Here is a 24,944-nt window from a genome sequence, read left to right on the forward strand (position 1 = left end):
TAAAGTTTGGACACATTTTAATGTGATAGTTCAAAGGCAGAGTGTACACTGTGCAAAGTTAAACATTTCATATCAAGCAGCTTTTTGTCTAATTAAGATGGGTCTTTGTTTTTGTGTTTAATAATTTATTTTTGTAGCACTGTTCCATGTTTAGTATATTAATAAATCCATATAAATACTAAACATTTGATATAATGCATGTATTTACATTAGATATTCATTTTACACATAATTTGGTAATAAATTAATTTAAGCAAAAAAAAATATGAGGAGCCACTTGGGAGCCGAAAGAGCCGGCTCTTTTTAGTGAGCCGAGCCAAAGGAACCGGTTCTCTAAAAAGAGCCGGAATTCCCATCACTAATGTGAACTCCTAGGTACTTGTATTCCTCCACAGTGTCTACACTGACACCCTGGATGGAAACAGCTAAGTGAAGCCTTGGCTTTCCTCAGGTCCACAACCAGCTCCTTAGTCTTAGTCACATTGAGCTGTAGATCTGCTCACACGCGACAAAGTCACCCAGTCTCATCACCCCTGCTGATACACCCCACCACAGCAGAGTCATCAGAAAACTTCTGAAGATGGCAGGACTCTGTGTTCTGTTGAAGTCCATGGTGCAGTGGGTGAAGAGGAAGGAAGAGAAGACAGTTCCCTGGGGGGTCCGGTGTTGCTTACCACTCTATCTGACACACAGTGTTGCAGGCGCACATACTGTGGTCTACCAGTCAGGTAGTTGAAAACCCAGGTCACAAGTGGGGCATCCACCTCCATTGCTGTCAGCTTCTAACCCAGCAGAGCTGGCTGGATGGTGTTGAAAGCACTGGAGAAGTAAAAAACATGACCCTCACAGTGCTCGCCAGCTTGTCCAGGTGGGTGTAGATGTGTTTGAGCAGGAAGATGATGGCGTCCTCAACTCCCAGACGGGGCTGGTAGGCGAACTGGAGTGGGTTCATGTGAGGTTTGACCATGGGCCGCAGTGGTTCTAGAACCAGTCTCTCCAGGGTCTTCATGATGTGGGCGGTCATTTAAGTCTAAACTAATGTACTCTTGAACCCTAACTTATATGCAATGTTATGTGTGTTCATGTTTTCTATTTTTTTTTATTTATTTTGATGAACAGAAAGGGTAAGTTGGTCAGTGATGTCACTTCTGTTACACTGCCTGTAGGGGGAGCTCCTGGTCTGTGTCACAGTCATTAAATACCCAGACTTAAGAGTTGAACAATTACTCAATTTATGTCTATTTTGGGGTGTAACAGCAGCAGAGTAATGTTTGCCACAAACTTTAAAAATGCATTATTTTATTGGCAAACAAGTTTTTAAAGTTGAAAATATACAGAGTAGGAGGGAAAAGGGACTCTAGCCTACTGATTGATCTGCAGCTGTTAATAAAACAAACAGACCAAAGTTTGGACACTCATCATCCTGCCAAAGTGGCTTCTGCAGGGTACAGTTTTAACAAAAACTTGATGTTCTGTGGCTGGCCGCCTGGATACAGAATAATTGCAGTGTGTGTTTCAGACAAAGCTGCAACACTTGAAGGAAATACCACAGTGAGGAAATGATGTAAGAGAAACCGAGATGAAATGAAAACAATGTGCCTTTCCTGGTCTCTAGCAGCTTTTGCTGGTAAAACTCTTGTTATCTCATGACAGGGGCATGTGTTCGATAACACTGCTCATCCTCTGTTGTCTCAGGCATTGCAGCACGTGGGGTCAAAGGTTTGTGTTGCAGATATTTCTACATTCTTGTGCATGCACACAGATAAGAGTTTTATAGAGCTCCTGAGCAATTCCAGACACCACACGGCTTTCTGACAACAAACAACATCATGCTCTGAGTAACCTTTAAACAACAACCAGCATTTCTCATATTAAAGGAGGTGAATGGGCAGTGTTGAGTCCTCTGGTCAGCAGTGATGTCACTCTTGGCTCAGTTCCCTGTCTGTTTCCTGACATGAATGACATAATGTTTATCTGATTGCTGCTATCAGACAGGACTGTTCTTTTCCTGACTGACCTTGGAATGCAGCGGTTCCTTAATTTGCTTAAGACACAACATCATTGGTTCATATCACCAGCAGCAGCTGTTGGTGGCAGGGTTTGCTCCACTGACCTGGTTTGTCCTCTGACTTTCTTGGGTTTACTCATCTAACTTTGTCTTAATAAGACATTACAGCTAATACTGAGCTAAATTTAACCAATAAGGTAATAAGTTACAACAATGGTTTGCATGTTATCCAAGCAGAGGAACAAGATTATTTTCCTTATTTTAAGAGTAAGATCACTTGCACAACTTTTCAGTTTAAGAGAAAGTAGTCTTGTCCCAGTGTTGTAAATGAAGCAGCTGTTTAGTTTTTAATTGTTTAATAAAAAAAAATTTATCTAAAAATAAGAATGCTTCTGGTGCCTTCATTAAAAACTAGTCACTTATTTTTATTATGCTGTTTGAAGAAATTGTGTCTTGTCTAGATTAAGGTACACATTCTTAAAGGAGACATATTATGCCCCTTTTCAGGTTCATAATTGTATTTTGTGGCTCTACAACAATAGGTTTAGATGTTTTAATCTTCAAAAAACACATTATTTTACTTATAATGTCTATAGCTGAGCACCTCTTCTGATCGTCTGAATCGATCGGTTTTAGCTCCTGTCTCTACAAGGCCCCCCTCCCGAAAAAGCCCAGTCTGCTCTGATTGGTCGGCATTATAACGCGTTTCACGCGGATGACGCTCCGGCCCCTCCCACAATCAATATTAATTCAATAACTGCTTCTAAACCAAAAACTTCACCACCGGAAAGGTTAGAGCGGGAGTCTGACCTGAAATCACGGAGAAATGATCATCAACAACAATCAGGATTACAGCTTTCTGTGACGTTTTCCTCAGGTAAATACTGCTATAAAAACATCACATAATGTTAGTGTTTATACCTTAACTATGAGAACTAACTGTGTTTTATGCTTGTCTTTACAGGTACAGCAGTGAGCAGTGACCTACAGTCTACACAGCCCAGTGAAGTTAAACATATTATATGCCTGCAATACTTTATCCTGCACATGTCAACATAACTGAAGGAATCACTCATCTAATAAAGTAACTTGTTGATGTGGTTTAAAAACTGCTAAGTAACCAACTGTAAACTGTACTGTATTCATATTTCATAGTCTGATAATTTAACTTTAAGGTATTATTACCAAAGTTAACCTTCAGATATGTGTAAAAGCTGCAATTATGTTTGAACCCCATTAAACATACCGTATACTGAATATTCTATCATTATATATTGGCATGTCATTTATCTTCCAACGTAATAAAGTTTGAATGTGAGACAGTAATGTATTGTGTTGCTTACAGTCATTAATGTGACTGTGCACCTGTCTGTCTGTTTGTCTCTCTCTCTCTGTCTCTCACCCCAACTGGTCGAGACAGACGACCACCCACCTAGAGCCGAAGGATCTGTCCTAGGTTTCTGCCTTTTAACAGGCAGTTTTTCCTTGCCCTTGTCGCCAAGTGCTTGCTCATGGTGGTACTGTTGGGTCTCTGTAAATAATGTTATAAAGAGTTCGGTCTAGACCTGCTCTATTTGAAAAGTGTCCTGAGATAACTTCTGTTATGAATTGGCGCTATACTAATAAAATTGAATTGAACTGAATTTAATTAATACAGGTTTAACATTTTCATATTGATAGATGTTACACGAACCAGGTTTTCAACTCTTGTACATCCAGGAAATCTTCGTAAAACCTTTGTGAAATAACATGTTATTTATATAAAACCACACTTATTACTGAATTAAAAAATGACCAAAACTCTTCCTAAAAGTAAAACACTTTATTTATGATTAATTCATATTCTAGTTACACATGTTGTAAGTAACAAAGCTATAACTTTTATGTAAACTGTGCAGATCGTGTCCTTCATCAAGGTATCTTAGGTTTCTAGTATACTGAAGTGTGAGCTGGTAATGGAGCTCTGCAGGCAGTGTTCATCTTGATGAGTCTTCCTTTGGATACCCAGGCTGTCCTGATGCTACAGCTGTCTCTGTCCTCTGATGGGTCCAGGGACACCTGAGCTTCATCAGGTCACCTGTAAAACAAGGCAGATTCAGTGTTACTAGTAAGGCAGCAATATACAGTATAATATAATACAATACAGTATAATATAATACAAGTACAACAGCTCGTTGTGGCTCAAAGTAGTCCTAAGTTATAAAATAAAATAATAAAGCAGTGTTGGACTGCACAAAACAGCCTAGTGAGCGTCGTAGTTACACAGTTTTACTAAACTAATGAATCCCTGCAGTTTGACTATTTCTCTCTCACAGTAGCTCTATTGTTAACTCCGGTGCAGGTAGATCAAGTTAATTTACACACCGTAACACACACACACCGTAACACAGAAAACCACGCAGCTAGCCCCAGCTGTTTAGCACATTAGCAAGTTACACAAACAGAAAAGAATCACCATAACTCACTCCCGGTATTTTGGTAGCTTCTAATAGTAGTAATAGAGTAGTAATGGGAATTCCGGCTCTTTTTAGAAAACCGTTTCCTTTGGCTCGGCTCACTAAAAAGAGCCGTCTCTTTCGGCTCCCAGGTGGCTCCTCAGATTTTCTGTTGCTTAAATTAATTTATTACCAAATTATGTGTAAAATGAATATCTAATGTAAATACATACATTATATCAAATGTTTATTATTTATATGGATTTATTAATATACTCAACATGGAACAGAGTGCTTAAAAAATAAATACAAAAACAATAAAATACAAAAACAAAGACCCATCTCAATTAGACAAAAAGCTGCTCAATATGAAATTTTTAACTTTGCACTTTCTACACTTTGCCTTTGAACCGTCTATCACATATATATACATATATGTCCAAACTGTACTACATTTTCTGTCACTCATTTTCCTCACCTTTCCAGTGTGTAGTCTCTGTCTATGTAGCAAGTTCTCTCGCTCTGTCAAGCCTCCCTCCCACCTGTTCACATGCTCACTGTGCATCTGTAACCAAAATCATGCGGCTTTAACAGAAAAAAATTCGGATCTGGCTCCCAATCAGGAGCCGGCTCCCATCGTTCACTTCAAAGAGCCGGATCGTTCGTGACCAACCCATCACTAGAAGGTCCACCCCCAGGAAATTTTGGATTAAGTAGATGTGATTTCCTGCATTCTAGTGGATTTTTGGGTGGTCTGCTAAAGATGTGCAATACCTGAACTTATTCTGAGTCATGTTCGGCATCATGACTTGTAGGGCCTTCTAGACTTGAACTGAACATTCAACCAGAAAACTATTGTTGTGCCTAAATGACTGCCTGTATCACAATAAAGCCTTATTCATAGACCAGTGTTTAAGATTGGACCTAGGTACCTGTAGGTTGATTGATATTTTGATTAGAATGGTATTAAACTAATTCTTAACTGAAACCTAACCTATGTTGTGAATAATTGTATTCTTAAGAGCACTTCATGATTTATGTTCAGCCAAAAACGGGTCTCCTGCTGCATGTTATGACAGCTTTCGCCACACTAAATAATGTTCACACACACAAACACAAACAAATAATTTATTTCAAGATTTAAAGTTTAAGAGAGTGAGTACTCAATTGGACGACATTTCATTGTTACATACCTAGTCTCAGCTCAGATTCTCATCAGACTTCTCAAGGTAGTTTATCCCGCTGTCTTTCTCAGTATCTCTTCTTCTGTCGCAAACTTCGGGGTGCCATAGACTGTATATATAGAACGGGGTGCAGCACATTGGGTTCAGTGGCGCTCATCAGCGCCATCTACCGTCGGGGAGTTTAAGAAGGAACGAACGAGTCTCGGCCAAAGCATGAGAGTTGGCAGCACTAGCGGCGCCAGGATTTTGATTGTGGGTGGGCCGCCAAAAAAACTGGATGGGCCAGTTAAAATATAGACCTATTCACACAGGACTAGTAGCCTATTACCTGGGGACTTCATGTGATTTAGTAATTACCCCACCACGTCTGTGTTTCGTGCGGCGCACTCGCACGGGATAAGCGAAGCCTGTGTTTTAATTCGAATTTACTGACATTATCCCCTGGATATGATGTCAAGGCTTTGCGTAACCTATGCGTAACAATAAAAAACCTAATAACTGGTGAGCCTGTTGAAAGATAGAAAAATGTTCCTTACCGCATGCTGCCATGCATGTAATCCATCTAATTATCTTTAGAGATTTCGCTCTTCTGATGGATTTGAGCTTGCTCTTTCTGCGAATGGGTCTCCATGCTGTGTACCTAGATGAGTCTCCTGAATTTGCACCCAAAATGCTGTCAAAACTTTCATTTATAATTGCCAACGCAGCCTCCATAATTCTCGACCGGGAAAAAGGCAGAAAAAAGGAGCGGAAAACACAAAAAACCTTAAAAAAAAACAAAACCACCCCAAATCACAGAGATGCCGATTCGCACGGGTCTAATATTATCACATGACCTCTGTGTTTGGCAAAATATGGTAGGTAATTTGCGGTGGAATTTTTACTTTACAAATTATAGACATGGCAGATTCGCACGGGATTAAGATCACAGACGACCTCCACAATTATTTCAAGTTACTAGAGGTCCCAGGTAATACTAGTCCTGTGCGAATAGGGCTAAAGCCAATAATCATCTCCGTTTCAGCGCTCTTCTGCGGCACTGAGGACAGCGACTCAGTAGCCTACCTGTGTGGCTCTTGTGTCGCTGTCCTCAGCTCAGTGCTGAAGCGGACAAAGACATAAATAAAACGCTATCATAAGTTACCTCTGCCTACTGCCAATATTATTTTTCCCTCCAGAAAATGTGCATACAGACAGCCAGGCACTAACGTTAACGTTAGCCTAACTGTTACTTGCCTTGCTGGTGTGAGGGGGTGGCTACGGGAGGACTTGATGGGGAGAGGGTGGCCGAGCTGGATCGTTACTCGTCACTCGTAACGTTACTTAAAATGGCAGGAGTTTCCTCCTCCTGCTCCTCGGAGTGTTTCTTGGTGAATTTAAATGAAAACAAGCTGCTTTGCTTTGCCATGTTGACATTTTCATATTAGCTAATAGCTACCGTCTGTGTCTGTCTCATTGAGCTTGCTTGAAAAGCTTGCGCGCCAACGTCATTCATTTCATTGGATCACTTGCTGGTGACGATGCAGCCTGTGGGCAGGCTTAAGAGTCCACATGTGGGGTAGAAGCCGTTGATTGGCTGAGAAGCTTTCAATTAAAGCTTTCCTCAGGCTGCTTATTGGATGAACAGCTAGAATGAAAATCACTCACTACTCACTATAGGCCTGGGTCAAAATAGGTGGGTCCGGGCCTAAAATGGGTGGGCCCAGGCCCAATAGTAGCGCCGCAGGTGGTTGGCAGCTCTGCATTAGGCTGGCAGGCTGCCGGCTGGGCTCGCTTGCTTGATCTCCGCTAGCTTGCCTTTTATAGTAACAATGGCGGAGCTCCGATAGTCAACAGGAAGTAAACTGCGGTAGGTGGCAACATGGAGGCGAAATGACGTCTAAAAGTCTGACTGTCTGAAACGGAGTGATTTATCTCCTGTATTTTGACTGAGGCAGCCCACAAAAACATGACTGAGTCATTTTTTTTCACACTTTGCCTGCTGATAGGCCCTCCAGATTCCCAAATGTACATAATCAAATGATTAATAAGTTGGTTTTGCATAATATGTCCCCTTTCAATTCAGCTCAAAAAGTGAAAAATATTTATTTTAATAAAGTGTTAGTGTACAGAATTCTCTTTGTAATAAATTAAATACATTACATGTTTGGCATATTTTCTAGTTTTAGGGCCCATTACAGTATTTCAATGGTTAGATTTTCATGCCAGTTTGAGGAATTCTAGGCAAGCAAAATTAGCTTACCACATTGGCAAATCTTTTTTCGCAATACAAGAACATTTGATTATAATTAAGAATATTTGGCTTGTTATGCATATAAGCCTGCGCTTAATTTTCCTTTCCATCCTTGCTGTCATTATCGGTGGCTGTCAATTGTGATATCAGCTGTTCTCATCAGCTTGATCTCATCTATCCAATTGCACAGTGACAACCTTCATTGTCAGCTAATCATCTTGCTGCTGCTTTTTAAATATGATTCTCTCTCTCTGCTTTCAGTATATGTTAATGTTACTGTACACAACCATCTCTGCCCAGTCTTCTGTGGAAAACAACATGAGGTTAAGGAAAGATATGAAGGACTCCTAAGAGAATCCAACTGCACTTACACTAGGCTATAGCAGCCAATAAGGCTAAAGACTCTGCAAATAAATGATGGTTCAGCATTGAAGCACCTTTCAAACCATTCTTATCATGGCTGCCACTGAAATACTTGAAGGTCACTTAACTCATTTAGGAACCTTCCAAAGCAAAAAAGACTTTTCATATGCAGCCATTATTTCATCAGCTTCAGCAGAGTCATCAGCCACCACTCCCATCGTCTGGACTCCATGGGCAGATTTATCTTGCTGCTGCTCAGTGCAGATGCCCCTTAATCACTAAAACCTCCCTGTAAAGTGTAAGCACTAAAGACTTTCTGTCAAGACTAAATCACATATGATGCTTAATAGGCTTCTTCTTTGACAAATTCAGTGTTTTCCTGCCATAGTTCTGTAAGTTCTTTGGTTGTTTTAACTTTTCTACGGCTAACAAGGATGAGAGAGTGAAGGCTCTGTGAAAATATCATGTGTTCAGGTTTTCACTGTGCGTTTTATTTTGGGAGATTTCTTTTTAACTTTCCCGCATTTCAGTCAACTCCTCTACATTTTAGGAGAAAAAGAAAACAGGATTCATGCAACAGAGACCAAGATAATGAAGCACATCTGACTCAGTAAACAGATTTGAGTGCACTGCTCTTATCTCACCATGGGTCTCTGCTGTAATAACATACCACAGTATATGAGGCCAAATAAATCAGATATCTGCTCTTCAAACACACAGCCATTCTGCTCATTCCTGCTGTGCTTTCTTTTTCGCCATCAAAGCACACAGACCTCAGTCCCCCATAACAAAAACAACAAGAGAAGGGAGTAAAGGAGTTGTGTCGTGGTAGCAAAGGTTTTTCAAAAATAAACCACAGTATATTTTGTATTGCAAAATACCTCCATATCAACAGTCAGGCGCCCAGCACTCGATGCCAAAGTCTCAGGGATCTCATGAAGCCCAGTGTGTTGATGGGAAGATTGCCACAGGAGAATTGACCCTGTAAGTAATTTCAGGCTTTTAGTAAAAAAAAAATAGTCCCAGTGCTTCAGTAAAATTGAATTACTGGAAATGAAAAAATGAAAAACATGCTAATGCTATGCTTTGGAAACAACGCAATGCAGCCAAGATCGCATTAAAACTGATGTGCCAATTTCATTTCAGACATTTTTTCCTGAGAAGAGCCATGGATCCTCATTTTGACCAGAGCTGTAATTCCTGTAAGAGTCTAAATGGAATGGAATCCCATTTCAATTCAATTCAATTCAATTCAATTTTATTTGTATAGCGCCAATTCATAACAGAAGTTATCTCAGGACACTTTTCAAATAGAGCAGGTCTAGACCAAACTCTTTAACATTAATTACAGAGACCCAACAGTACCACCATGAGCAAAAATTGACTCAAATAATGACTTAGTACCTCAAATAAATGAGAAACTTTTCTCAATATTTTGACTTAGCACCCCAGAATAATGAGAAACTTTTCTCAATTTGCGTCAAATTGGCGGAAATGGGCTTCCATACATTGCCCTTTGTCTCCACAGTTCGGCAAAAATATTGAAGCTGGGGTGGGAAAGATTGCTGAAACAGCTAGTGCAGTTGGAAATCACCTCCATATGCATATTGTTTGTGATGTGAGAAGCTGCATTTTGACAAGAAAAAGATTATTAACCCCTATTAAGGACTAGAAGTTTCTAGCAAAGCGTTTCCTCTTAGGAGCTGTTCATGAGCAACTTTTACTGGACTGAGAAAGCTTGCTTGCTAACACTGTTAAATTGCCAGCTAGCTAACATAGCAAAATACTGTCTTGAGTGGATAAGATCACCTAGCTTCATTGAGACTGGTCAGCTTGCCATTTGCAGGTTCATTTGATGGCTGCTATTGCGTGCAACTGGAGCCGCACATTATTCAGCATGGCTAGCTAACCTTTGCTTGCTTGCTCGCTAAAGCTATCACTGGCAAAGAACTATCTGAGTGGATATGCTATGCTAGGTACTTTACCAGCTAATGTGACCCTTGATAATGTTACTAACTTACTGTTGGCTACAACACAGTTTGTCATAATACATAAGTGACGTAATGTAGCCTAAACTAAACTGGGATTGGCCACCTAACTGCACGGTGTGGGTTCGGCATTGGTTGCCTTGTGGTGTTGGCTGATGGGGTAAACGGCAAGCTAGTTAGGAGTCAATGGTCCAAATAAAATATAGGAACATTGCAGATAGTAATGTTATTCTAAATATAATTTTAATTTATTTCCCAGCATTCAGTCTTGTGTACTTCACTTTTTGTCACTTTTGGCCGATGCCCAGGATGATGCTCATGCCTGCTACTACTGCACCAACAACAACAACAACAGGAAACTGACTGCAGTTCACTTATCGGCCAACAGTGTCATTATTAACAAGGTTTTCTAAAAGTTACAATGGGACCTTTAAAATCCAGTGTAGTTGCAGATTGCAACTCTGTCACTTCACCCTCCCCTTCCAAGCGTGAAGGAGGAAATATTGTTGCCATTGTTCTCTGATACATATGTAACGTTCAGCATGGCAGACTCCATGGAAGGAGACCTGTAAAGTCTTTAGATAAAAATTCTCAGGACAAAAAAACACAACAATTCTTATTTTCAGGTGATTTACACTAATGAAAGCATATGAATATCGTATTACATTTCTGACAATAGAGCCTCCTAAATGTTACACACTGGCCCTTTAAACAAAGTCAGATAACGAACTGAACAAATCTTCCTCCTTTGATGGTGTAATTCTGTATTTAACACATAGTTACATCCATTGTAAGCCATGAAATCAGCTTTATCTGTTTATTTCACTTGGTGATTTCCTGTAAGTGAATTGAATATTTCAAGAATGGTTAAACAAATGTGGATCTGAAGGTTGTTCGTTTGGTTTGATGAATAATTCTCACAGACATACGTGCTATGATCGAAATTACAATGGTAGCTGAAAGAAAAAGTCACAATTTTGTTTGTTAATTCAGTGGTTCCCAACCAGGTGGTCGGGACTCCAACTAGGGGTCGCCAAAGCTTCATAGGTGGTCACAGCACTCTTGATTTTAAGGGGTATAAGAAAACTTGAAAAGTTCCTTAAAGAACTACTGGGTTCATTGTACAGTTTATCAGTTGTTCTGTACCGGGTTGTCTAATAATCAGAAGGTTGGCGGTTCGATCCCGGCTTCTCTCGCTGCATGTTGAAGTGTCCTTGAGCAAGATACTGAACCGACAAATTGCTCCGCAATGTTCGTTTGATAAGCAGTTGGCACCTTGCATGGCAGCCACTACCCTCAGGGTATGAATGTGTGCAGATGGGTGAGTGTTGCATGTAGTGTACAGCGCTTTGAGTGTTTGAAAAGACTAGAAAGGCACTATGTAAGTACAGACAATTTACCATTTACCATGTACTTGTTATGCATATATGAATATAATATGAAATATCCATAAAATATGTCACTTAGTTTACTCAATGATAGGCTCCCTTAAGGAGAGGTTTTGGGAACCACTGTCCTAGAGTACTTGCAGGGTATATCTCAGCATTTCACTAATTTATTACAAAATTGTTACTTTTAAAGTTTAAATTATTGTTTAAACATCTAAACTTTGAAAACCTGAACACAAGTTATATTCACAGAGCCTTCAAGCTCTGATAAACAGCCTCATCCTGCATTAAAGAAGTTCAAACTACCAAAGAGCTAATGGAATAATGAGCGGAAACACTGAATCTGTCAGAAAGAAGCCTATTAAGTATGTATGATTGTTTAAATTACATACTACAGAAAGAGAATTGTAGTTCCTACAAATATTAGGAACACTCAACTCCGATATATTTCCAGGAAATAATCTGCTAAAAATTGATCCAAATATTTTGTTTTATTTTTCAAATATTGTGTTCACTATTTATTATACAATGTAGTTCTCTACTGTTATTGGACTGCATTGAATATAATATGAAATATCCATAAAATATGTCACTTAGTCAGGGGTCATCAGTTTACACAATAAAAAAGGTTGGGAACCACTGGGTTGGTTAACCAAAAAATAAAAACAATATAATGTCTTGGAGTAGTGTTTAGATCAATTTGCAGAGCAATTAGCCACAACTGGAGTCTCTCTGTCATACAGTGTTTACATAAAAATTCAGTTTATTTGGAAATGTAGGTGGCTCCCACACGGCTAACCCTGAACAGAGGTGTTGAGTGCAAAGTTAGCATGACCCATAGAATCATAATTACAACATTTATGGGAAATACATCAGCATTATCCTTCAAATCAGGTCCAATATCATACTGGTAACATTCACATTCACACCACTACTATTCAACAAAATACTACAATAACTCAATCCACAGGGGAAACCACACACTGGGCATTTAATCAGGGCGTTAAGAGATCAATGGGAACCATGGAGAGCATGACCCTCTTACACATGTAAAACCAAAAGAATAAAGAAGAAAAAAAGACGTGATGGGAGTAACAAAGATGACAAACAGAGTCTGTGCCAAACAACTAGAAATAAAGAACTAAAACATAATATGACACTAGTGTGACATGCTGTGCATACAGATGACAACCTCTCTACTGTTTCATAGTTCATAATAGTGCATGTCTGTCTGATAACTGCCCTTCAGTTCCACTGCTGCAAAAATAACTCTGGTTAAGTGAAGTTAATAACTGGTTAAGAGTTGGTTAGGTTTAAGCCAAAGCATATGGGTGGTTAGGGGAAACATAATGACAAAGACAAAATAAAACCAAGCAAAACAATACTAAAAGGCATTTAAATGTTCTGACACTCTGAGGGAGTTTGATAGACTAAGGCAGGGATGACTCCCCATGGCGCTCTGTGATGAGGAATGAGTCTATAATCAAAGTGTTCATCAAAACAGACAATTGTTTTCTACATGGCCTATGAAAGACCATCCTCTACGGAGAACTGAGGCAGTTATATGTTCGTCCGGCAGAGGCACTGTTTGCTGGCTGCGGCAGGTCAGTCTTAAGCCCGCCCACCGCGCAGCCATGGCCGCTGCTCCTTAAAATCAACTGCGCAGCGGCTCAACCCGGCAGAGGAGGGGGCTCTCCATGGGGCTGAAAACACCGAAATCTGGACTATCTCATACAACAGCAAACGTTTATTCCAATTCTTTACCAGCAAACATGACAACGACTATTTCTTCTCCTTTCTTCGAGTACAGAGAAGTCGCTAACAAGGTACATGGCGGCGAATCTCAGTCCTTCTGGAGGAAATATGCTAACCCCGAGCCTAGCCAACTGCAAGTTTGGTGTTAAGTTTTTGAGGGCACTAACTTAAAGCAGTCCCATGAGTGTTGAAATAGTTACAGTACATGTAACTCGTCAAGTTTAAACGCCTTTCAGCTTTTTAAAACCAATTACGATTGTTTAAAAGAGGTTTTGGCTGCTGGTGAACTTTGTGATGTTTGTTAACGTTAGGTTAGTTAACGTTAAAAGGTAATGTGAGCGTGACGCACACACGGAGCACTCTGTGTTTAATGTTGATTTTTTAACACTGAAATAAAGCAGCTAACGTTAAATGTACATTTGAATGTCGAGCAGTCTAAGCACCAGTTTACTATCAGTGTCTGAAGGTTGTCCTAAACAGTGTAAAATGAACGCTGGCGTTGTTGTTGTTAACTAGCGCGAACTGTGTGACTGTGCGTTAGCTTAGCTACTTCCTCGCCGTCTGTGTGAACTGTGTGTCACTTGACTAGTTGAGCGTCATTGTGTTTAAGTAGTTATAAAGTCATTACATTGCAACACATGGCTTTATCGCGTTAGCCATCTTTACCTTTTTACTTTTAATTTCCTGCATGTCCTCTGCAGTGTGCTGAGCTGTTTAAGCTTTAACAGTTTAAATATCTTCCTGCAAACCCACAGTCATTTACTAAACTGCTTATTTTCTACTGAGGCCGTAAGATTGACAGTCAGCTAATCCAGCCCAGCCTCAAAAGGGGATGCCTCAATGTCAAATCACAAGAGGAGTAGCAGGCAGTCAGATATTAAGCAATGAAGCCCGTCCGGCATAATACAAACGTTTATAAAAAGTTTTAAACTTACCCCTTTTTTATTTTTTCCACTAGGCTTTTCATTCATACAGTGGTATTTATGTAAGAAAAGAGATTGTGCCTTTTTTTTTTTTTTTAAATCGGTTTTGTCTGCCAAAAAGCAGTACAAGTTTTGTACAATTTTGTTAATATAAAATTACATAGGTTATAAATAACCCTGACTATTCCAATTAATGCAAAAAACTTTGATTATCATGCATTGCAATATTTAGCATGCCGTCTGACTGGCTTCCAGCATTGCTGACTCGGCGTACTCTCTTCTGCTGCCTGGTGACTCCCCACTCTTTACTTGATTGTCATTTCATTTTGTGCCTATCAGCCTATATGAGTCTTTCTTGTTTAAATGCCTTTTTGCCTCATCTGTAATGTGAAAACATCAGATTTCCACACAGTCTGTGTGTCCTGCTCATAATTCAGTTATAAAATCCCAGTGCGCAGTCTAGAGTCTTTGCTGCTGGGAAGCCGGACTGGAGTCACCCTGCCTTCTGTTTCTATCACCCCTTTTTCTGTTTCCATTAGAGTTAGTTCTGTGGTTTGTGGTCATTTTGAGACTTGGTTTGTCAACACAAAAACAGTCTTAACCCTAATCCATGTCAATTGAAAGTATTTAAATAATTAATAATAGGCTACATTGCCCCTTTTCTAGTAGAATATTACCTTATTTTCTTAAATCACAACTTGACCCTCAAACTATTTTAATCAACTCACCTTGCTTTTCCCTTCAATACCATTATCCACACACGTACATACCTCCCCTGATCTGGTCCGGATGGCCCTGCTCCACCTCTTTCTGTTTCTCTCTCCCTGTATGTGTCTCATGACTTGCTTCAGCAGAATGTTGTATGGTTTTGACCTTTTGGGATTTTTTTCACCTGCGCTTCCTTTTCCTATAACAGCAGTTGAGCTGCATGTAAAAGAGGCTTGCTGTTATTGACGTATTACATTAAAACTGTCAAAACCGTGGTAAGGAATGACATCGGCAGCAACCGGTGTGTTCACTGCGGTTTACTCTTGCTTGACCTGGTCGGTGCTTGTGAAATATCCACAGTATCTGCACCAGAGAGCGTCTGTCTGTGGTAATTGGTTCATGTGAGCTTGCTAGTTTCTACAGTATCCCAGAACAGACAAACAAAACACTGGCTATAGATATGGTTGTAAACAAGTTTGTGGCCGCTGTACATTCTCCTACACACTTGGAATGGGAGGGTGAGGCGAGGGTGTTCCAATCTGTAGTAACACCGCTAAATGCCACTAAATCCTACACATTGGAAGTGTACTACAGTACTGGTGGTGCAGCCTGGGGACAGAACGGGCCAAGTTTCTACTTGTTGAACAGGTGTATTGATACATTACTCTAATTTGGCTTTTTAGCGGTTTTATTGAACTTACAGTAAGGATAGGAAGAATAGTTGCCGTCACCTGGGTTCACTCTTGGTGGAGTTGAGGCTCGCCCTCATGCACCCTCACAGAGCAGAGGAAGACAGGCTGCATGCGTGATGCGTAGCTTTCAGGAAGAAATCATGCTTCTTTAATAAGTTGGCAGTTTTTATTAATCTAAAACCTTTTCACTTCATAACTGGTCTTCAGGTCCAACACCTGCTTGTGACAACTGACTATTTTGTAGTCAGTAACCATCTCAGGATATCAAGTTGGAACAAATTTGAAATGACACGCAATTCTTTGGAACAAATTTGCTCCTCTCGTCTGTGGTGCCTCCATTCCACTGTCTCACTCGAGTGGGAAGCTAATATTAGTGAGTGAGTTTGCAGATTTGACTTTGGGGTATAAATCAATCACATCAATTCTAATCACCAGGAATGAACTGCTGTGCTTATTGAATGGACTGTTTTCTAAATGACTTGTTTCTCTTTTCAGAACAATAAGATGTTGAACTACAGCAGCAACAACAACAGTCTTGGTGGACCTCAGCTGACCTCGGTCCCATGCTCCAGTGCCAACCTCTCCCCCTGCACCACCACTGGGTCCCTGCTGGACAGGAAGGTGGTGGGGGCCCCCTCTGCAGGAGGCCTGTTACAACGTCGTCACTCAGTCAGCCTCCCCAGTGCGAAGTTCAGCCAGAACCAGTTTGTCAACAGCCATAAAACAGATCCCACTGTGTTGCTGGGTGGCAGTTCTAACAGCAACAAGGAGAACCGTTTCCGTGAGCGCTCCTACTCAGAGCTGGGAGACAGGCTGCGACCCGGTAGTCAGGTGTGTGTAGGTGGAAGCAGCCAAGTCAACTCGAGCCGCTATAAGACAGAGCTGTGTCGGCCCTTTGAGGAGAACGGCACCTGTAAGTACGGCGACAAGTGCCAGTTTGCCCACGGCATGCACGAGTTGCGCAGCCTGAGCCGTCACCCAAAGTACAAGACTGAGCTGTGCCGCACCTTCCACACCATCGGCTTCTGCCCCTATGGACCCCGCTGCCACTTCATCCACAACGCAGAGGAGCGCCGCGGGCCCCCTCCCCTCTCTACCTTCAACAAGATGCAACGCCCTCGGCTGCAGCACAGTTTGAGCTTTGCAGGCTTCCCCAGCTGCGGCGGCCTGCAGGACAGCCCCACACCTCCGCCAATGTTCTCCACTGAAGACCTCACCAGCCCCTTCACCTATTCCAGCCAGGAGTTTGGCAGCCTGTTTGGCCCCAGCCTGGGGCCAACACTTGTGTCTGAGCCTCAGGCCCCACCTTCCCCAACTACCTTTTTCCAGCCCACATCAGAGGGCCCCCCTAGCCTCCCAGACTCTCTGTCTGACCAGGAGGGTTACCAGAGCAGTCAGAGTGGCTCTGAGTCACCCCTCCTGGATGCCTCCCGCCGCCTCCCCATCTTCAGCAGGCTCTCCATCTCTGATGATTAAGGTTTCTGCATCCCTGGGCCTGAGATAGGAGTGAGAAGGAGAGAGGAAGATGGGAACTCTCTTCCTCTTTTCAGCCCTGTTTGCAGGAGAAGCAGACTACTCTGCATTGTTGTAGTCAGTGAGTTACATCACAACCTGAGATGCCTTCTCTCTTTTGTCTTTTAAGCCCCCCCCAGATCAAGTCTCTTCAAAAAGTTGGTAAACCTGAATCATATTAATGTAAAGGCTCTGCACTGGTGCCACGCTGGAATGAATGTGAACAGTAGCTCAGAGATCACTGTATAAAGCAGTTTAATATTACTTATTATGGGCAGTAGGAGTGGAAGTGAGGTCAGTGTGTGTGTTCTGCACGGGGTGTGTCTACTGCACTAGTGTGTTGCTGGTGCTATGTGCCTTGATTATTGAACTGTTTGGTGGAGCTGCAGAGTGAAATGGTCTCACCAGAGATTTGAATGCACTATGAACAGGATTCAAAATGACCTGAATTTGGAGTCATTTCAGCCGAATTACTCAAATTCCAAGAAAGTATTCTCGCGCTTACCTCTTACACTCTCAGCCATGCAGACAGTTTGGGTTTTATTTATCTCTCTCTCCATCCCAATACTTGGTTGGTTGAATTTAGTTTATGCTCACAGCATTAAGGCATACACTTAAATCACTTCAACAGCAACATCTCTTCCAAATCAGTGTCCATTCACTCTGGATTGTCCACAGAACACTTTGAATACGGTTTTGGCCCTGTCTACACCTGCTATTAAAAAAGGTGTTGGGTGATCTGATCACAAGTGCACAGCTTTAAGTACATTGGTTCGCATAATGGTTCTCCACTTGTCTCCAGTGACCACCTGTGAATGGATCTCACTTGTCTCCAGTGACCACCTGTGAATGGATCTCACTTCCCCACACTTTATGCAAATAATCAGTGTAGGGCTCTACCCTACTCACATTGTCCATTATTACTGCCATTTTGACTGGTTTAAAACTAAGCTTTGATTATTCGTTCCTTTTTTTCAGTTCAGCGTCACTAAAGTCTGTGGTGATTTTATAACTTAACTTTATAACAGCTTAATACACACTTTTACTCTCTCTGATTGTGTGGCATTCTAAGTCATCTTTGATGTCACAGTCATAGAAAGTAAAAGCCAGCCAGCAAGCTGGGACAATCGGACACAATGTGTTTTTTACACAAAGAAAGAAATTGGGGGTAAATAAAGCAATGTATAATGTTTACCAACTCTACAAGAAGGCCCAAATAATTAAGGAGTTGTTGTAGACAACTTTTCACAGACATCTGCTGCTCATCTTGGCAGAGAGCTCTAACACAAACCCAATGGAAAGCATTCTTCATGCGTGTCTACAGGAGGTCAGTTGAGAAGGCGGCCACATTAGCGTTTACACTACAAAAGATGTGTGGACCACCTCAGCAATTGTCTGAGTGATCTGATTACCATGCGTCTGTATTTAGAGCTGTCCACTTGTGATCCGATCGCTCAGGATGCCCATTAATCCCAGGTTTAAACAGTGTGTCTTGGTAGTTTCAATGACAGCTGTTCACGCTGAGGTGACAATAGGTGTTGATTTTCAGCAGATGTTTACAAGCAGCTGCCAGGTTCCTGGTGTTAATTTGCCGCCTTTTGTTTTCATAATTAAACATCAGCAGTTTGCCGTCACACCTATCCAACCAGCATCAGTTCTGTCTGAAGAGACGTCTCAGCCAGCTGTCTGAAATTGAATGATTCCACCATGTTCAATAATATTATGTTGTTATTATTGTCTAGGTTATTTCCCAAAACCTTCAGGCATTGGCTTACTGCTTATTTATCAAAATGTATTTATTGTTGATCTTAAGCATTTTTATTTTATATTTAATGAAACAATAGAATATATATTTTCTTTTATGTTAAATTATGATCCTCCTTATTAATTGCAAGATTGTGACAAGCTGTTTTTTGTTATTTTTTCACAGTTAATATATTATGCTGCAATTACATTTTTTTGTAACACTTGATTTATTTTGAAAGCAAATCTTAATTTAAAACACAAAGGGTTAGCGTTTGTATTTATTGTTTGCTCCTCCCACATGTTTGACTGCAGGTCGAGGCTCTCTGTTGCAGTCTGAAGTGTCAAAGTCAACATCCCTGTCCTCCCAGTGAGGGGGTCAGGGGGTGAGTCTCTGCAGCTGCCATAATCAAGTTCAAATGATGAAAAAAGCTAATCATGTGATTGCAAACTAATCAGGTAACTAAGCTATTGGCATAAGTATTAATGCACTCAGGGTGCAGGTGGTGCTGGTTTAACAGGGTTCTTGCACAATGTACCTTCTTCTGAAGTACACTGCATGTTGCTGCAGCACAACTGCAGGAGAGAATTCGCTGCCTTTCTAGCCAGTGTGTCTGCTAGAAATGCAACGATGAGGTGACTGAAAGAAACTTTTTAGAAAATATTTTTAAAATTCCAACTTAAATGTGGGAAAAAAATCCTTACTTTGAGAAGCTAGAAGCATTTTCTTTTTTTTTGTCATTTATGATCTTTGAGTTTTGCAGTTTGTTGGACTAAAGAAGCAAAGAAGTCAATTTGGCCTCTGGGAAATTTTCTCTCTTGATTTTTAGGCATTTTATAGACTAAATAGTTAAATGATTAATGGATAATGAATATAATTGTTAGTTGCAGCCCTTGTGTTTGCGTCTAGAGCAGCTTCCCTGTAGCTCTGTTCCACACTGTTATCTGTGCACACAGGGTCTATGTAGTTTCTGAACTGTGAAATTCATTGTGTATATAAATGCCTATATTTATTGACAGTTCTTGTAAATTGCACTCAAATGTTTGGGAAAATATTTTTGTATTCTTCAATACATTCAGTGTGTTTATTTCTTATCCTTCAAGTATACCAGCGTCAGTGCAGAGCAGTTCTTTACAGAGCATCTGCATAAATAATTTGAACAGCACAATATTCAAAACGGACAGCATTAATATTGATCTATTGAATTTGATTGATCTCTTAGAACCCTGTTTAAATCTCCCACCTGCATCTTATTTACAGATTAACCATAGCTTCCATTAAGGCCTCTCGGGCATGCTGCAGTTTTGGGCAGCATCTTCTCTAGAATGTAGACCAGATCTGGAACAGTCCTGTCCTCATGTCGGTGTCTTTTACGGGGAGAAATTCTCATTGGATTATCAAAACCACTGATTCAGTTTTGCTCTAACAAAAACATTTTAAGCTATTATTTTGAAAAGACAATAGAAGCAGTATCAAGCACAGACTAACTAGCTAGCACTTTGAGTCATGATGATGATGTAAAGTTTATTTTCAACCACTTTTTCCCCACGAAGTGCCTTCAAATACATTCCATATATCTCAAATGTTGTGCCTTCATATTTGTCTGTGATAGCAGATAAATGCCTATAATGTCTTGTGTAGGTTAACAGGATTGACACATGAAAAGCAACTGTTGAATGTATTCTCCAGCAGCCGTTGCTGTTACTACAGTAATTACTTTGTTTGTGGTTCCTTCTGTAATGACAGATTACAGTTAAAGCCAATAAAAGTTGTATTTATATTGAATGTGTGACTTCCTGTCAATTAATTTTCTGATGTAGTACAAAGCAGGACACTGCAGAAGTTAGAAGTTAGGACCATACCAGAGTTTCAGCCCATTTACTACATACTTAAAAAGTCCAACTCCAATAATCTATATTTTAGGTCAAATATAATTTTGACAGGTCTTAATGAATTGGATTAAGTTAACTTCTAGTATCACTTTTAAATGTGTTTTGGGGCAGTATTTGTATCAGGGTGTAACAACTACAAAACCAACATGGAACCGCAATACAGTTTTCCCATAGTATTTTTGTTTTTGTTTTTTTGTGCCAGTGTAGGTATTAAATACTAGATCTTACATTAATAATATTCTTAAAAAGTCTCAAATTGAACCTGTTGAAACCCTGTACATATTATTGCTGTTCAATTTTTCCAAAGAATGGTGTAGTTCAGTGTTGTTTCAACTTGTCTATCTACTTTCCCCCTCATCACATCAGCCTCAGTGTGGAGGTGAACAATATGACCTAGTATTCTGCTCTAAAAAGCCTAACTACAGTAAGTATGCTAACAATGAAACAGTGCTTATGTGCTTATTAATAAATATGCAGCGGCTTGGTGTCTTCTTCCTGATAAAATCTAAAAGTAACTTGATTTCTCATGACATATCTTTATTTCCTATTGTTTGCATGTTCAGAATGTTGGAAGGAGTTAAGTAATTCTTAAGTATTATTTTGTGAGGTTAAGATGGCTTGACATTTATTTTAATTGTAAAACCTATGTAAACCTATTTGTAGAAGTAGATATATGCTCTCAGAAATATAATAAAGTTTCTGTCAACACAAACAGTACACCATGCTTATGAGTAATGAGTTCATACTCATAAATAATATTCCGCTTTCTGATCATTTACATTAGGTACTATTTATTTATTATCTTTTTGTTTTATCTGCTTTTGACTCTTTGATTTTAAGAATGTTTAATGGTATTATAACTTATCATTCAAAGCAGGGCATTTTAAACGTCTTAAACATATCTGTAGGGGATCTTTAATGAACTGAGCCTCCACCACTAATCCCAGCCTTATTTCCTCAGAGAAAAGTAGATGATTGGAGGCTCAGCTCCTGAGTGAACACGAGCTCAGAGGGGAGAGTTTCTGCTTCCCTTGTAGTGCTCCAACCCCTGAACCAAACATCTTGTGTTGCTTACTTTCGAGCCCATAATCCAGCTCAGAACCTGTGGACTCTCCCCCTGCTGTTTCTTTAACACTGTTAGCTGTTAGTAGAGCTGAGCAGAACATAAACAGGGAGAAATATCTGAAAACACTGGCAAGAAAATTGTACATTTAATAGCTGTTAAAGTTACTACAATTGTTTATCAAACATTCTCAGTTTAATACAGATGTCTATATATGACCTAAACAAGACCATCAGTGAGAAGAATATTTCTATACAGCCGTATTCTTACTGCCTGCAACCAGGTTGGATTCCCTGTAAAATTAAACAATTAGCACACAGACAGGATGAGTTTACATTTTCCCAGGCAAAGTTTGGCAGTGAGTAGCACCTTAGCCAAAATAAAAGGAAGCAGGAGGAAATGTTTCTTTAGAGAATTTTTTTTTGGGGGGATTATGGCTGATAATGGGGCCAGATCATCAAAGAGAAAAACAAAAGAATTGACAGGAAGAAAGAAGAAATGCTAAAAGGAACAGTAATAGATCACAGGCAAAAACAACTGCACCTTCGTCAGTGGCCCTCAACTTCAAAATATTCAATTCAATTCAATTCAATTCAATTCAATTTTATTTGTATAGCGCCAATTCATAACAGAAGTTATCTCAGGACACTTTTCAAATAGAGCAGGTCTAGACCGAACTCTTTAAAACATTATTTACAGAGACCCAACAGTACCACCATGAGCAAGCACTTGGCGACAAGGGCAAGGAAACACTGCCTGTTAAAAGGCAGAAACCTAGAACAGATCCTCCGGCTCTAGGTGGGTGGTCGTCTGTCTCGACCAGTTGGGGTGAGAGAGAGAGAGAGACAGAGAGAGAGAGAGCGAGAGACAGACAGACAGACAGGTGCACAGCAACAACAGTATTGGCAATGGCAGTCTAGCAGGACCATGGCAGGAGGCTCCACCAGGATCCATGAGAACCTGCGAGACGAGAAAGCACAAGAACTCCGGGGAAGAAGTGAAGTTAGTAACATGCATTAATGGAACATGAATGAGTGCAGAAAGAGAGAGGAAGGGAGGAGCTCAGTGCACCATGGGAAATCCCCCGATAGTCTAGACCTATAGCAGCATAACTAAGGGATGGTTCAGGACTCACCTGATCCAGCCCTAACTATAAGCTTTATCAAAGAGGAATGTCTTAAGCCTACTCTTGAATGTGATGAGGGTGTCTGCCTCCCGAACCACAACTGGAAGCTGGTTCCACAGGAGAGGAGCTATGATGCTGTAGGTATCTTTCTAGTTCAATTTAATTCAATTTTATTTGTATAGCGCCAATTCATTACAGGACACTTTTTAAATAGAGCAGGTCTAGACTGTACTTCCCACCATGAGCAAGCACTAGGCAGAATGTGGCCGTTGTTGAAGGCGCTTGACAAAGTATAAAGAGCAACAAAGTTGGAATATGGAGGAGGTGGGTTGGGAAAAAAACAAACAAACACAGGACTTGAAGCAAGGAGGACACTGTTTGTGTCTTGTGTTTCTTTGAAGTAATGTATGTAAGTAAGTTACATATGTTAACTTATGTAACATACATAAGTAACGTACATGACCTTAACATACAATCCTAACTAAGTAGTTTTTGTGCCTAAACTGAACCAAACTGCAACTGTTCTGGGCATTGCATATTTATTTATTTAACTTGACCGCAGAATTCAGAAGTGATGCAAAGGTGGTACCTACAGCGTAGTATGACATGACATGACAAAGTTTGGGAACTCCTGCTACGAATCACTGAGAATTTTTGCCAGTAAAGCCATGGGCACACTACATGACTTTAACAGTTGTTAGATCTCTGTACTGTTCACGCTACACAACTATCTGTCTTGTAATTGCTTGTAATTTCACACACTTATTTTACAAGGACTCTGGGTCTCGAAACTACGTTTCATCGAGTGATTATTAACACCAATAATAAAAGCTCACTGCACCAAACTCCCTTTAAGAAATATAACAGTTTAACTATTCCTTATGTGTCTGTACACATATTTCTAGAAACACGAGCTAAAGGGTGCCATATGTTGACAGTCTTCTTGTCAACAACAATATAATCCATAAAGATGAAGTTTATTTTGTACAAATATTACATTTTGTCTCCTCAACTGGCTTAGCCTCTGTTGTAGCTGTGCTCTTTCTCACTGTCTGTTGTGTGTGTGTGTGTGTGTGTGTGTGTGTGTGTGTGTGTGTGTGTGTGTGTGTGTGTGTGTGTGTGTGTGTGCGTGCGTGTGTGACATTATTGGAAACGTTTTTTTCTACCAAATTTGCTACCTCCTGTCTAGTGCTGGAGAGAAGGCTGTGTCTGCTCTCATTGGCTGTAGCTTGTTGCATCCCACATCACAAGGTATTTAGCCTGCTAGATGTTGGTGTCTTGGATCGTGATCCTCCTCACAAGCGCCAATTTGCCTCTGTCATTTGCAAATGTTTTGGTAAATCTGCAACAAATGCCCTCAGATCAAAGAGGCAGCATGTAGTTAAACCAGCCAGCAGAACAAAACCTGTCTCAACAGGTGGGTTCAGGTGCCAGAAGGGAAGTAAAAAAAAAAGAGTTAGTTTTTTAAAAAAAAGAGAAGAGTTGGGTAATTTTTTTGGCAAGTTTTTTTTTTATCCATGCATTGAATTAAAACTGATAGCAAACAGAGGCTACTGAACAGCCGACCTCCACTAACCAAATGGACGAGCACTGAGGCCATTTTAAAGATAGATGATTACAGGAAAAAAAAAGACAGCTTCCATTCTAATCAACAGCATATCCGCCCCCCCTTCCGGAACACTTGTCAGGATGGCAGATTACATCTGACAAATAACATGGAATGCCTAGAATAAATAAACACCCAAGTCAGTTTCCATCTATTAAAACTGATAGCTCAAGCAAACCCACTTTAAATGAAGTGTAAGTTTCAAAAGACAATTAATCAAACATATCCTTGACTGACAACGGAACTGACTTCATAGTTTCCACTAAACTACCAAGACTGTTTTCATAGGGCTTCCTTTATGATCCCAGCAGAGACATAAAGCAA

At 40.4% G+C, this 24,944-nt stretch overlaps 1 protein-coding gene and 1 long non-coding RNA gene across 5 annotated transcripts; one reads left to right on the forward strand and one right to left on the reverse strand.

The window, feature by feature from the left end:
- Window positions 1-3,815: 3,815 nt before the first annotated feature.
- On the reverse strand, window positions 3,816-15,119 carry LOC127351285 (uncharacterized). Of its 2 annotated transcripts, XR_007880846.1 has the most exons (3): window positions 15,048-15,119; window positions 9,105-9,205; window positions 3,816-4,085 (listed from the first exon to the last, which is right to left on the reverse strand). It is a non-coding gene; the product is annotated as an uncharacterized LOC127351285 (long non-coding RNA). The 2 variants fall into 2 exon arrangements; XR_007880847.1 differs by lacking the exons at window positions 9,105-9,205; window positions 15,048-15,119 and adding an exon at window positions 4,922-5,470.
- zfp36l1b (zinc finger protein 36, C3H type-like 1b) lies at window positions 13,212-20,718 on the forward strand. 3 transcript variants are annotated; one of them, XM_051378594.1, is made up of 3 exons: window positions 13,212-13,425; window positions 15,885-16,054; window positions 16,173-20,718. In XM_051378594.1, the coding sequence occupies exon 3, from the start codon at window positions 16,182-16,184 to the stop codon at window positions 17,151-17,153; it is 972 nt and encodes a 323-aa protein (XP_051234554.1). In that variant the 5' UTR covers window positions 13,212-13,425; window positions 15,885-16,054; window positions 16,173-16,181; the 3' UTR covers window positions 17,154-20,718. The 3 variants fall into 3 exon arrangements, with proteins under 3 accessions (XP_051234554.1, XP_051234553.1, XP_051234552.1); XM_051378593.1 differs by having other exon boundaries at window positions 15,885-16,050; XM_051378592.1 differs by lacking the exon at window positions 15,885-16,054 and having other exon boundaries at window positions 13,214-13,425.
- Window positions 20,719-24,944: the final 4,226 nt, after the last annotated feature.

The sequence above is a fragment of the Dicentrarchus labrax genome, unplaced genomic scaffold (genome assembly GCF_905237075.1).
Source record: "Dicentrarchus labrax unplaced genomic scaffold, dlabrax2021, whole genome shotgun sequence".
NCBI lineage: Eukaryota > Metazoa > Chordata > Actinopteri > Moronidae > Dicentrarchus > Dicentrarchus labrax.

Coding starts and splice junctions, on each gene's coding strand:
- zfp36l1b (XM_051378592.1), top strand. CDS start 13,297: ATGGGGCTGAAAACACCGAAATCTGGACTATCTCATACAACAGCAAAC. Junction 13,426..16,172: donor ACAGAGAAGTCGCTAACAAG/GTACATGGCGGC, acceptor TTCTCTTTTCAG/AACAATAAGATGTTGAACTA.